Source organism: Leuciscus leuciscus (genome assembly GCF_965113295.1).
Source record: "Leuciscus leuciscus genome assembly, chromosome: 23".
In the NCBI taxonomy this organism is placed as follows: Eukaryota; Metazoa; Chordata; class Actinopteri; order Cypriniformes; family Leuciscidae; genus Leuciscus; species Leuciscus leuciscus.
The window spans coordinates 20,400,116-20,414,245 of NC_138747.1; the positions used below are offsets into that span (position 1 = coordinate 20,400,116).

Genomic DNA, 14,130 nt, shown 5'->3' on the forward strand with positions numbered 1-14,130 from the left:
CGTCACTCCTCTGTTCATCTCTCTGCACTGGCTACCTCTCGCTGCTCGCATCAAGTTCAAGGCACTGACGCTTGCTTACAGAACTATCACGGGCTCAGCTCCCTCCTACTTTCACTCACTCCTACGAGTCTACATCCCTACCAGACACCTACGATCGGTCAACGAGCGACGTCTCGTGGTTCCATCACAGAAAGCCACAAAATCACTTTCCAGAACATTCTCATTCACAGTTCCATGCTGGTGGAACGCTCTCCCCACCCTCATCCGGAATGCAGAATCCCTGACAACATTCAAAAGACAGCTGAAAACCAATCTCTTCCGTGAGCACTTAACCTTATAGAAAAAAAAAAAAAAAAAAAAAAAAAAATGTGTTCCTTTCCCTTTGTGTAATGGTTCAGTAGTTTAATTTGTTTGTCTTCCCTTAAGCGCCCTCTTGTGGCGAGGATCGTGTTTGGAAACTTCCGTTTTACTTGCGTGAGTTGAGTTCATTGTAAAGTGTCATGGCTGAAGAGCGGCTCGCATGGTGAAGTCGTGGCCCGCATAAGGCTGTAAGTTACTATTATTTGTCATGTTAATATGATGAATAGTAGGTTTAACATGTTTGACAGTCGATTCATTAATCTAAATATGCAAATGTGCTATAAACGAAACGTAAAGTGCTTGTGTAATCCGTGATGAAAAGTGATTGTGCAATACATTGGCAGTAGTTAGCGCCGTATGCTAGCGATCTTTTGTTATGTTAATTAGGTTAATTTGGATTCCGTGATTTCAAGCAATTATCTAAAACAAAGAATATAATTATCAAATGCACATGAAAATATAACTTGTAATGCTCAATATGTTGATTTAATGTTTCAATTTCAAAGTGCTTTATTAGGCAGTAAATACTGTTCAGTCAGATATGCACTTTCAATAATATGTACAATTCTAATTGCTGTATTTTCTTTGTGTTTACAGTTTTACAATGTTAAAGATTAACGAGAAAAGATTCATGAGATTAAAAGCCATGAACCAACATCTCGCCTGTTCACTGTCTGTCTAGCTGGATAGAAAGTGATACGTCTAGTGAGGACAGAACAGTAAAAAGCCTTTTTATCAGCAGACATCGCCTTTAACGTTAACTTCAGTCATCATGTGGCAGCCATTGGACCCGCATCGTCAACAACAGCCGGGGAGCCAAATGCTGAAAGTTCAAGAGGAGGTACTGGAAACGAGATCCCGGTGCTCTGCTTCTTCAACACGGTCGACCAGGTCATCTGCAAGCGTAGCAGCTCTCAAAGCGCGAGCCAAAGCTGAGGCTGTACAAGCGCAGGTGATCTATGCAGAAGAGGAAGCTGAAGTAATGAAACATCAAGCTGAAATGCAGGCTAAGCTACATATTTTAAAGATAAAGAAAGAAGCAGCAGCTGCAGCAGCAGAAGCAGTGATACTAGAAGCAGCCGCACAGTTTGAAGAACAACAGCCTTACAGTCAAGAACCTCTGTGCGACAACCCTGTGGACTCCAAGGAAAAGGTTCAAAACTTCATTGATAGTCAAGTATTCTTGCAAAACAACCAAGTGCCGTCACAGCCTCAAATCTCAATCACGAACCCCTTCTACCAACATGATAACACAGGTGCTGAACCATCACCAATCACCTACAATACTCCTGTAACCAAGCTAGAAACCCTGGAGCACAGACTACAACAGCCGTCCATATTCATGTCAACACCGCATCCTAACATGTCACGTCCAGTGCTGAACCACCATCACCAGTCATTCAGGTCAGTGCCCCAAAATCTTCAACAGACGTCTACAGTAAATGATATGGCTAAATATCTAATGAGACGTGAACTGGTGTCAGCTACTTTGCAAACCTTTGATGATGATCCACAAAATTATCGAAGCTGGAAATCCTCATTTCGAAATGTTACTAAAGACTTGTCTTTGTCCCCTAAAGAAGAATTAGATCTACTTGTAAAATGGCTTGGACCAAAGTCAAACCAACAAGCGAAAAGAATCAGTGCAGCTCAAATCAATGATGCCTCTGAAGCCCTAAATATGATCTGGCAACGCTTGGAAGAAACCTATGGAGCACCTGAGGTAATTGAACATGCTCTCTTTCAAAAGGTTGAAAACTTCCCTAAGATTACAGCTAGAGACTCAAGTAAACTAAGAGAGCTAGGAGACCTCTTACTGGAACTACAACTAGCTAAAGCAGAGGGTTATTCACCTGGGTTAGCCTTTCTGGATACAGCTCGTGGGGTTAATCCCATAGTGGAAAAGCTTCCTTACTCCCTACAGGAAAGATGGATTTCACATGCATCCAAATACAAGGTAGATTACAATGTCACATTTCCACCATTTTCTACCTTCTCTAACTTTGTACGGGAGCAAGCACGCATAAGAAATGATCCTAGCTTCTCGTTTCTGTCAGCAGCTCAGTCCAAGTTTGACAAACCTGTTAAAAACAGTACTCGCCCTATGATTTCAGTGAAAAAGACAGAAATAGCACAGAGTAATGAAACAGCAGATGTTAGTGAGGATCCTGACAAACAATGTCCTTTGCATAAGAAGCCGCATCCCCTCAGAAAATGTCGCAGTTTCCGTAGTAAATCCCTAGAAGAGAGAAAAACTTATCTGAAGGATAACAACATATGCTTCAAGTGTTGTGCATCAACCAAACATCAAGCCAGAAGCTGTCAGATCAAAGTCATCTGCAAAGAATGTGGGAGTGATAGACACAACACAGTGCTACATCCAGGTCCACCTCCTCCTAACAGCATCACACCGCCGACAGAAGTGAAACAGCATGGCGGGGAGCCTGAGCTCAGCACACCATCAGTCTCAGCTACAGCAATGTGCACAGAGGTATGTGGCGAACAGCGCGGCTCAAGATCTTGTGCTAAAATATGCCTAGCCAAAGTGTATCCATTAGGTCAGAGGAACAAGGCAATAAACCTGTATGCTGTTATGGATGAGCAAAGTAATCAGTCTCTTGCCCGCTCTGATTTTTTTGACCTCTTCAGTGTTAAAGGAGACACAGAGGTGTATACTTTAAAGACATGTTCAGGTATCATGGAACTGAGAGGAAGAAAAGCTAAAGACTTTATTGTCGAGTCTATGGATGGGCACATAAAGGTGCCACTGCCTGCGATGCTAGAATGTGACATGATCCCAGAGGATCGCTCGGAGATCCCCTCGCCTGAAGTTGCCCAACTCCACCCACACTTAAAGGCAATCGCACACAAGATACATCCCATAGACTCAAAAGCACAAATCCTGTTGCTTTTAGGTAGAGACATCCTGAGTTTGCACAAAGTGAGACAGCAGTGCAACGGTCCCCATAATGCACCATTCGCCCAGCGCTTAGACCTCGGATGGGTTATTGTGGGAGATGTCTGTTTGAGTGGCGCACACAAACCAAGGTCTGTCGCAACGTACAAAACTAACACATTGCTCAACGGCCGTCCATCGTACTTCAGTCCATGTACCAATGTCCTGCAAATAAAAGACAAATCTGTAAGTCAAACAAAAGACATTCAAATCTGCACAGATTCTTACCAAGCAACACAAACAGACAGTCTCGGGGACACTGTCTTCATCAGGAGGGAGGATGATGAAAAGTTGGCACCTTCAAAACAGGATAAGCAATTTCTTACAATAATGCAGAGCGAAATGTATCAGGATGAGACAAACAGCTGGGTTTCACCTCTTCCCTTTGTTACACCCAGACAACGTCTACCAAATAACCGACACCAGGCTTTAAATAGGCTCAACACACTAAAACGAAGCCTCGACAGAAAAACTGAGATGAGAGAGCACTTTGTACAGTTCATGCAGAGAGTCATAGACAACAGGCAGGCAGAAGTCGCACCCCCTTTACAGCTGAATGAGGAGTGTTGGTATCTCCCCATGTTTGGGGTGTACCATCCGCAGAAACCCAAGCAAATCCGGGTAGTTTTTGACTCGAGCGCCAAACATGAGGGCGTAGCGCTCAACGATGTCCTCTTAAGCGGCCCAGATCTAAACAACGCTTTGCTTGGGGTTCTAATCAGATTCCGCCGAGAGCCCATCGCAATAACAGCAGATGTAGAACAAATGTTCTACTGTTTCACAGTAAGGGAGGACCATCGCAATTTCCTACGATTTCTCTGGTTTAAAGACAACGACATCAGAAAAGAGATTATCGAGTATCGCATGAAAGTCCATGTTTTTGGAAACCGTCCGTCTCCCTCTGTTGCTATCTATGGGCTCCGCAAGGCAGCTGAAGCTGGTTCGAAAGAATATGGCAAGGACGCAGAGCATTTTGTCACCAGGAACTTTTACGTTGACGACGGTCTCACTTCACTCCCAACTGAATGTGAAGCAATCGCTCTCCTGCAAAAGACACAGAAAATGTTAGCGGAGTCGAATCTGCGCTTACACAAAATTGCCTCAAACAGCAGCAAGGTCATGGAGGCATTCCCAGCAAATGACTTGGCAAAAGACATCAAAAGCCTTGACTTAGATGCTGACCCATTACCTGTGCAAAGAAGTTTAGGCATCAGCTGGAGTCTCGAATCGGATACCTTCACATTTCAAGTCTCTAAAGAACAAAAACCATTCACCAAAAGAGGCGTGCTATCCACTGTTAATAGTTTGTACGACCCCTTAGGCTTTGTTGCGCCTATAACTGTACAGGGAAAAGCACTCATAAGGGAACTAACCTCAGAACCATGCGACTGGGATGACCCCCTATCGCCAGCCAAAGAAAGATTATGGTCTGTATGGAGAGACTCTCTTCTCGAGTTGGAGCAACTACACATTCCCAGACCATACGTACCGTTGTCTCTTTCCTCAACGCAACACAGAGAGCTTTGTGTCTTCAGTGATGCCTCCTCCACAGCAATAGCAACTGTTGCCTACTTGCGAGTTGTCAATGAGCAGGGACAGCACCTCACCGGATTTGTCATGGGCAAAGCTAAATTAGCACCAAAACCAGCTCACACAATTCCACGAATGGAGCTATGCGCCGCTGTCCTTGCTACAGAAATGGCAGAGCTTATATGCCAAGAAATCGACCTGGAGCTTCATGCTGTAAAGTACTACACTGATAGTAAGATTGTACTAGGTTACATCTACAATACCTCAAGAAGATTTTATGTCTATGTATCGAACAGAGTTTCTAGAATCAGAAAATCTTCAGTACCAACACAGTGGCATCATGTCTCATCAGAAAACAACTCCGCAGACGTTGCTACTCGCCCAATAGCAACACTTCTATTGCCGCAAACATACTGGTTCACTGGACCCCCATTCTTGTCGAAGGAGCTGCCCCAGTGTTCATCTACAGCTGATGCAAATGAGTTTGAGCTAATAGAACCAGAGCATGATTCAGAGATTCGACCAGAAGTGAATGTCTACGCAACTAAAGCCAGCGTTGAACCCCTCAGACCACATCGGTTCGAACGATTCTCAACGTGGAAACATCTCATACGAGGTATGGCAAAACTCATTACTCTAGCTAGAAACAAGTCCAAAGCCTCAGATCAAAACTCAACAAATCCCCAAACTCAAGCTAAGCTTTCAGTCATCTCAAGCGTCCAACAATGTGCATTCAAAGAGGACATCAAGAAACTGCATAACGGGGAACGAATCCCAAAAACAAGTCCCTTGTGGACTCTAAACCCCTTCATAGACGCAGATGGGCTGTTAAGGGTGGGGGGTCGGACGTCTCTAGCCAACCTTCCATATGACGAAAAGCACCCGCTGGTACTCCCTAAAAAACATCATGTGTCAACCCTGCTTGTGAGACATTATCACCAAGGCGTCGCTCACCAAGGTCGTCACCTCACTGAGGGAGCATTACGATCCGCTGGTGTTTGGATAATCGGAGGCAGGAAACTAGTCTCAAGTGTAATCTATCAGTGTGTCACTTGTCGCAGGCTTAGAGGAAAACCTGTTGAACAAAAAATGGCCAACCTCCCAGAAGATCGACTCACCATGGAGCCCCCATTCACTAGGGTCGGCTTAGATGTTTTTGGGCCCTGGAGTGTAGTCACTCGCAAGACTAGGGGTGGGGCCGCAGAAAGCAAACGCTGGGCAGTTTTATTTAGTTGTTTAGGGACTCGTGCAGTTCACATAGAAGTAATTGAATCTATGTCCACCTCATGCTTTATTAATGCACTGAGAAGGTTTTTCGCAGTTAGAGGACCTTCCAAAGTTCTTAGATCCGATCGCGGCACCAACTTTATTGGAGCCTGTAAGGAGCTAAAAATCAGTACCGATCATCCGGAGATCCAAGACTACCTCAGCAACGAAGGCTGCACATGGACATTCAACACGCCTCACTCATCACATATGGGCGGCTCATGGGAAAGAATGATTGGCATCGCTCGCCGCATTCTAGACGCCATGTTACTGCAGTCAGGTCCAACTCGCCTTACCCATGAGGTCCTCACAACACTAATGGCAGAAGTCATGGCAATCATTAATGCTCGTCCACTGGTTCCTATAAGTACTGATTCAGATTCACCAACTATTTTGACTCCTTCTATGCTTCTAACTCCAAAGGCAGGAGCTGCTCCTGCTCCTGAAGGGTCATTTGACATAAAAGACATGTACAAAAAACAATGGCAACATGTTCAAGGTCTTGCAGACACCTTTTGGAAGCGCTGGAGACAAGAATATCTGTCAGTACTTCAGCCAAGGAGGAAATGGACTCATGACAAAGATAACATTCAAGTGGGGGACGTAGTCTTGTTGAAAGACGATCTAATTAAACGTAATGAATGGCCCATAGGACTCATTACTAAATGCATCCCTAGTGAGGACAAGAGGATCAGAAAAGTGGAAGTCAAAGTTGTTAAGCAAGGGACTTCTCGTGTTTACTTGCGCCCAGTGACTCAACTTATTCTCCTGCTCCCCCAAAGTAGTGATACAAAGACTGATAAGTGTTAAATAGGCCTAATGGTATAAAAGCATTTATACCAGACGGGGAGTGTAATGGTTCAGTAGTTTAATTTGTTTGTCTTCCCTTAAGCGCCCTCTTGTGGCGAGGATCGTGTTTGGAAACTTCCGTTTTACTTGCGTGAGTTGAGTTCATTGTAAAGTGTCATGGCTGAAGAGCGGCTCGCATGGTGAAGTCGTGGCCCGCATAAGGCTGTAAGTTACTATTATTTGTCATGTTAATATGATGAATAGTAGGTTTAACATGTTTGACAGTCGATTCATTAATCTAAATATGCAAATGTGCTATAAACGAAACGTAAAGTGCTTGTGTAATCCGTGATGAAAAGTGATTGTGCAATACATTGGCAGTAGTTAGCGCCGTATGCTAGCGATCTTTTGTTATGTTAATTAGGTTAATTTGGATTCCGTGATTTCAAGCAATTATCTAAAACAAAGAATATAATTATCAAATGCACATGAAAATATAACTTGTAATGCTCAATATGTTGATTTAATGTTTCAATTTCAAAGTGCTTTATTAGGCAGTAAATACTGTTCAGTCAGATATGCACTTTCAATAATATGTACAATTCTAATTGCTGTATTTTCTTTGTGTTTACAGTTTTACAATGTTAAAGATTAACGAGAAAAGATTCATGAGATTAAAAGCCATGAACCAACATCTCGCCTGTTCACTGTCTGTCTAGCTGGATAGAAAGTGATACGTCTAGTGAGGACAGAACACTTTGTAACATCACTTATCAGGCTTATGCTACTCTGAATAATACCTGAACTTCGTACTTTGAGCACTTCTTGTGTTGTTGTTGTTTTTGCCTCTTTATGATGACTCGCTGAATTTTGTCCTAATTTGTAAGTCGCTTTGGAGAAAGGCGTCTGCTAAATGACTAAATGTAAATGTAAATAGGCCTTGATTGTATTTTAAGTGACATGACAGATTCTATAAACAACTAAGTTCATTTTCAGCTTTCTCCTGCTCTCTGCACTGGGGCTTGTTCTTCGTACGTTGCTTATTACATCCGAGATCAAATGACACATCCAAGATGATATCATCGTGCTAATCATGATCTGGCTAACTCGGTTCTTCGAACACACTTGCCGGATATGATTAGTATAGCTGGATTGAGTTATCTGAGATAATTGCGCGTTAATGCGCTGGTTGAAAAGATATGTATCGATAGTAGAAACATTGATCAGCAATGCTGCTATTGGCTGTTCAGCGTGGCCAAAGATCGCGCGCAGTTTTTCTCCTCAGCAGAGCAAGAAGTCGAAGTTAATTCGGAATTTTAATGTTTAATCAAAACGGGAACACCTCAAAGTCTAAAAAAACCAGGAGAGAGGGCTGGCAAAAAGTAGCAGACAATTTAAATCCGTTAGAAGTGGCCATGTTAGATGTTTTTTTTTTTATCACTTATTAGCCTATATATTTGTATTTTAATAATTGCATAATTACTTTGTTCATTGTAATGTCAGAGTCACCACACTAGAACATGGGAACAAATAAAAGTGAAGTACAAAAATATTCTACATAATGGTAATTTTTAGTTATATTATAGTCTCTTTTATAAAAGGCACTGTTAAATAAATGGTTGTCTGTTTATAAAAGCAACCAAGAAAAAGGCTAAAAAAAAAAAAAAAAAGATCTTAGTAGCCTACACTGTAACTTTCCTTACCACTTTCAAATAATGTGCATAAATGCAACTCTGAAAATTCTTAAGTCATGCACAGATCCTGGCCATTTTGCTTTCACATTTGTGATATGGAAGATTTTAGTCAACTGCCTTTTATTTATTTGATATAATATTATTAATCTGGAACATTAAGAATCCCAATAGTAACTGGGCTGCACATTTACATTGTGAACCCCCTTTCTGTTCACATAATCCCCTCCATTGAGGCCTTGATGGCAGTCTATGGTAGCCTATACACGAATCCGACGAGCGTTCTGTGTAGGCTGCCATCTTGTGGCGACGCCATTACTGAACTGTTACTGGTATGTAAACAAACCTCCGTGATAACGCACCCTCGATGACAGCTACAGCCAGGAAGTATGACTTGTTGGGTTGATGATGTTAGACAGTGGCCTCCAGTCACAGATGAAGGTACAAACGACCTTACAGATTATTTATGAAAATAGCTTGGCAATAACTATGCTAGCTAGGCTAGCTAAAGAGGAAACTATAAAAAGATCTTTCCATTTGGCAACAATAAATAAATGAATGATATCAAATAAACGAATTCATGTTTTTCATTTGTGACCATTATTTATCTCATTTTCACATTTCAAAAGGAAAGGGTAAGGTACAGCTAACTGCTAGCGTTGTTGGTTCTCAGAGTGAGAGTCACAGTCAAGCAAATCAAACATTAACAACAGACATAACAGTAATGTTACTACTGCCCCAACGCGCCCCTTCTGTTGTTTTAAAGGTATTCAAGAGTATTTTCTCCTTCGCCTGGCATCCGATGATCAACAAAATGCCAACTACAGGTCACTGATAGAGGGTCAAAATTATCTGAGCTCTGGATGGGTTGGTCAAATAATGCACACTCTACCAGATGATAAACACATAGTTCTAAAAGGACCTGTCCGATTTTCACAGACCATTAACAACATTCATACTGTACAAATAACTCTGCAGATGAAGAATGGGAAAGTTGTAGATGTGCACTGTGATTGCATGGCTAACGCTATATGGCTATATGGTCAATCAGCTGAGCCTTTAGCTAGAAAATGGTTTGAAGGGATCACAGGGCAGACAGTTGAGACCACAGGTCTTATTGTACACGAGAAGGAAAACTGGCTTGGTGCCAGTCTAGATGGAGTAGTTGACAAAGATACCATCCTTGAGATTAAGCGTCCTACACCAAAGAAACTTGAGGCACATGATGGCAGTCTGCAAAAAATGATTGAATCAAACACATATGATGTGAAATATGTAAACAGAATGTATGGCCTTACGCCGCCTTCACACTGGCAGTTGAAATCAGCTCCGTAATACGCAATACGCCCCCAGCGGACGTCGTACTACACCGTTGAAAAGCTTCGGAAGCGAGTAGAACAAAAATGGCGGAGAGATTAACGGTTGATTTTGTCAGTGTCAGAATGTACAATTCTGTATGATCTCTCTGATGAGGGTTATAGAGACATTAATCGGAAGGCTGCTGCGTGGAGGAAAGTTCCTAAGGACGTTGATATGTCAGGTCGGCTAAATGTGATATAGTGGTATATAGGGCTTTTAATTGTATTAACTGCCCTAATAACGTTATAAAATCATGAAAATAAAAAAAAATGACATCAACTTATCGTTATAAAATCATTATTTATTTTATTAAAAGTTGAGAATTCAGTTTTGTTTATCAGTACCATAGCTAGGGATGGGTATCGTTAAGGTTTTAACGGTATTACTACTCTTACCGATACTCCTTATCGATCCGGTACTTTAACGGTATTCTTATCGGTTCTTTTCGTTATTTAAAAAAAAAGGGGAAAAATTATTTAGAACATAATTAATATTGCTTTATATTCTGAAATGTTAAATATATATAAAAGCAATGCTTTAACAAAACAAATAAAACATGTATGTTATGTAGAAGGGTGCAGGGTTTTGTGTTTTATATACAGAAGACATAGGACACCAAAAACAAAGTACAAACACATATAAAACACATATAAAAAAAGTATACAATAAAACAAATATACAAATTATATACCCAGTGCTTTAATTTCAGTAATGTCTACTGAGATTACTGTTCAGGAGTAATATGGGCTAAAAAGACATCTAATAAAGTCAGATGTAAAATAACACTGCATAGTTTATCATAGATGGATTAAAGCTTATACAAGCCAAAATTATTCATTCAAGAGCTGCGCTGATTTTCTCTTTGCCTTTTGTTGTTTGATTCACATTAATGGAGCAATCGTCAGCAGGATTATTAGACTGCTGCCTCTTTAAGACCAAATGCAGATCTAATCATTATTAGCATCATATTTTCTCAAAACTATTTACGCCCATTTAAGACATAAACTGTAGTTAAGTGAATAAACTGTTTACGTGAATCTCCAAGAAGGCCATTTTGACATATTTGTGTGTAAATTTGATCGGTTAGATGCGCACACGAAGCCCAAAATATACGTTGCTGCTTGTCTCGTTGCGGTGTGTTTCGGAGCGCGCGCCGCCTTTGGAACAGCGTCTATTGCGTCAATTTTGGTACTTTTAATAGCCTTTTATTATCAAACGTGTCCCGCAGTTTAGCATCAGTATAGACTATATTTTACAACAATCACGATCGTGCAGATTCTGACGTTACGTTTGGGTTTTAGGGAGAAATGACAGCGCACCGCTGTGAAGGGAAGGAAGTTGCGCTGGAGAGAATGCGGCTTTTATAATCATTGGAAGCCAAAATCTAAATCTAAAATAAAATTAGTTTAATATCAAACATCTAAAGTGTAACCGTTTGAAAGTTTAGTTCTGTCCTCATCGTCACTCATTAAGCAGGGCTGTTGTGTTGCGCGCGCCGTGGCTCCGCGTGAAAGATCGCTCTCTCTCTCACACACTCTCTCTCTTTAGCAAAAATGCATCACAGACAATAATGGTTCAATATTATTATATATAGAAGTGGCTGGCGAGATTAAATTAGCAAGATAATAATTTCTTAATAGCAATAATAAATGGCACGTGTACTTTCTTAATTTCTCCAGTACCGACAGCAGAACCGATAACGTCCGAGCTTATCGATCCAGCGGTCTTTCACAATTCAGCACCGGGGCCCGTTTAATACCGGGTTTCGGTACCCATCCCTAACCATAGCAACACTAACTTCCGCTGGAATTGTAGGATAGGAACCGTCCGTAGCCTTTCGCAAGAGTTCAATTTTTTGAACGCATCCGGATGACCAACGGACACGATTTTTTCCGCACCGCACTGGTTCGCACCCGGTTCGGACCCATTCGCATGCGGTCTGCGAATCTCCATAGGAAATGAATGACTTCCGGTCGTTTCGTAGCCGTATCGGAGCTGATTTCAACTGCCAGTGTGAAGGCGGCGTTAGGGAAACTGCGTCAGGATTAGGCTACTACTACCAGATTCAGGTAGCAATGTATTGTGCAAAAAAAAATAAAAATGCATGTTCCTTGTATGGACCCCAAATGAACAGATTATCCTAGATGTACCATACAACCAAGAGTGGACTGAAAAACACATCTCCCACCTGAAGAAGGTTTACTTCGAGCATCTGTTACCAGCAATAGCTACCAGAATTGCGCATGGTGTAATGACAGTGCGTGGACTCAAGTGATGTAGCTCTTGATTTTAATAATAGTCAACTGAATCAAACTAAAGTCAACACATGTTGGTAAGATTTTTTTTCATAGTACATACATTTATTCATAGTACATACTGTATGTGATTAAAACCGCCTCTTGTTAAGTTGTTAAATGAGGCCACAACAAAATGAAATGAACATGAAATTAATGATTTTCAGAGCAATGAAAGATTAAGATTAAAATAGAACTGTAGGAGAGTCCATGTGTATATCTCTCTCTGTGTGTCTGTGTGTGTGGCAGGCAGCTCTTCACATCACATATGTAACTATACAGTACACAATAATACTAAAACAAGTGGTTTCCCTCAATGTCCTCTGCCATGTCCCATGAGTATTCATCACCTTATTCTTGCTCGTCAATATGTGACCGATCACGGAAAGTAGGGACACAAGTCGGTTCTGGGGCATTTTGAGTTATTCACAGATTCTGAAAGTGTAGTCTCCAAGCTTTCCAACGATGTGTAACACATGGAGATCTGATAATATTTGGAGAAGTTATGGCCATTTGAAGGTAGGCACTCAAAAAAGCTCAAAGTGGAGAAAACAGCCTCTGAAGATTGTTCAGTTCTCACCTCTCTCTCCTGCTGGGAGTGACAATAGAGGCTCATTTACATCTAATTTAGATAAGCCATACCCCCTGTAAAGCTCCCCCTGTAAAGCACAGGGGGGAGCAGAAAGGTCAGGAAAATGTGCCATAAAAAACAGGTAGGCTAATATATAAATAAATCTCTTAGCATCTACCGATAAAACTGTATAGGCAACTCTAGTGTACACTGAATAAAAAATAAGATAAACTCAATGTTCAAATCAAAAACAGGATGTGCTATGTTTAAAAGAGATACTAGCGCTGAAATGTGTTTTTTTTTTTTTAATCAAGTGATCAAAGTGCTCGTTGCCGCTGCGATCAGTGGCGCATATACAGTGTTTCCTCGTGTGGCTCGCGCACACACCGCATTGTCTTCACTCGACGCGCGCTTCAATCCGTTGCGTTGCGGATACTCTATATTCGTTCTGTTGAAATAACAAAACATAATGCAAACGTTTGCGTGTCCCTGCTTGATATACAATCACTGATGAAAATAATCGTTTTGATGAGAGAAAAAAACTATACGAGAAAAAAAACCTATACGAGGGCAGATTCGAACTCAAACCCTCTGACGCGGTTGGCGAAAGCTCTACCACTGGACCATTTAGAGACACGTTGGTTGTGTAGGCGATCTATGTATTGGCACTGACAACATTTATTAGGCTACATCTCATTAGACGACAAATTAAACCCCATGTAAGCTACTATTTAAATCGATTGCTGGACATCGTTATGTTATTGGCATCCATGTTCATTGAATTTTGAAATCAGATAGAGCCGGCCAGAGCGCTGCATAATAAGTAGCCACGCCGGCTTATTCAGTATGGAAATACACACCAACAATGACACGCCCCTACTGCGTACTAGAATCTCAGAAAAACAAGCCGATTTCAAACTCAAAATGTACGCTTTTAAATATACCAATACTGCTATCTCAAACATGAAGAGGCTTCTTCGTGATCTCAACTAACAGATTCTGCAAAAAAACGAAAATCACCAATTGTGAAAAAAAAAAACGATTCTTTCTCATTTTGCTCGAAAGTTGTGCTGCCGACTTGTGTCCCTGGTTTCCGTGACGGGTCACATATGCTCACCTTCATCCATTTCAGATGCTTCTCCCTCAGTTTCCTCTCGAATTAACTGAGGTTGCAAGTTACAAAGTTGTATTCTACCTGGGATAATATTACTCAACATTTTAAAACCTTTCAATCGTCTAATAGCACGCTCTACGTGAATTCTGACATTTGCCAAGTGACGTGTCTGTGTACTCCTGGAGGCAAAACATCTGTGA

At 41.4% G+C, this 14,130-nt stretch overlaps 1 protein-coding gene and 1 long non-coding RNA gene across 2 annotated transcripts; one reads left to right on the forward strand and one right to left on the reverse strand.

Moving 5' to 3' along the window:
• The first annotated feature begins 411 nt into the window (after positions 1 to 411).
• LOC309488510 (uncharacterized protein) lies at positions 412 to 7,567 on the forward strand. Its single transcript, XM_082156787.1, has 2 exons — positions 412 to 2,083; positions 7,005 to 7,567. Exons 1-2 carry the CDS (start codon positions 1,133 to 1,135, stop codon positions 7,059 to 7,061), a joined length of 1,008 nt encoding a protein of 335 aa, XP_082012913.1. The 5' UTR covers positions 412 to 1,132; the 3' UTR covers positions 7,062 to 7,567.
• Positions 7,568 to 12,046: 4,479 nt separating this feature from the next.
• LOC309488537 lies at positions 12,047 to 14,000 on the reverse strand. The gene is made up of 3 exons (XR_014202155.1): positions 13,917 to 14,000; positions 12,121 to 12,605; positions 12,047 to 12,061 (listed from the first exon to the last, which is right to left on the reverse strand). It is a non-coding gene; the product is annotated as an uncharacterized lncRNA (long non-coding RNA).
• Positions 14,001 to 14,130: the final 130 nt, after the last annotated feature.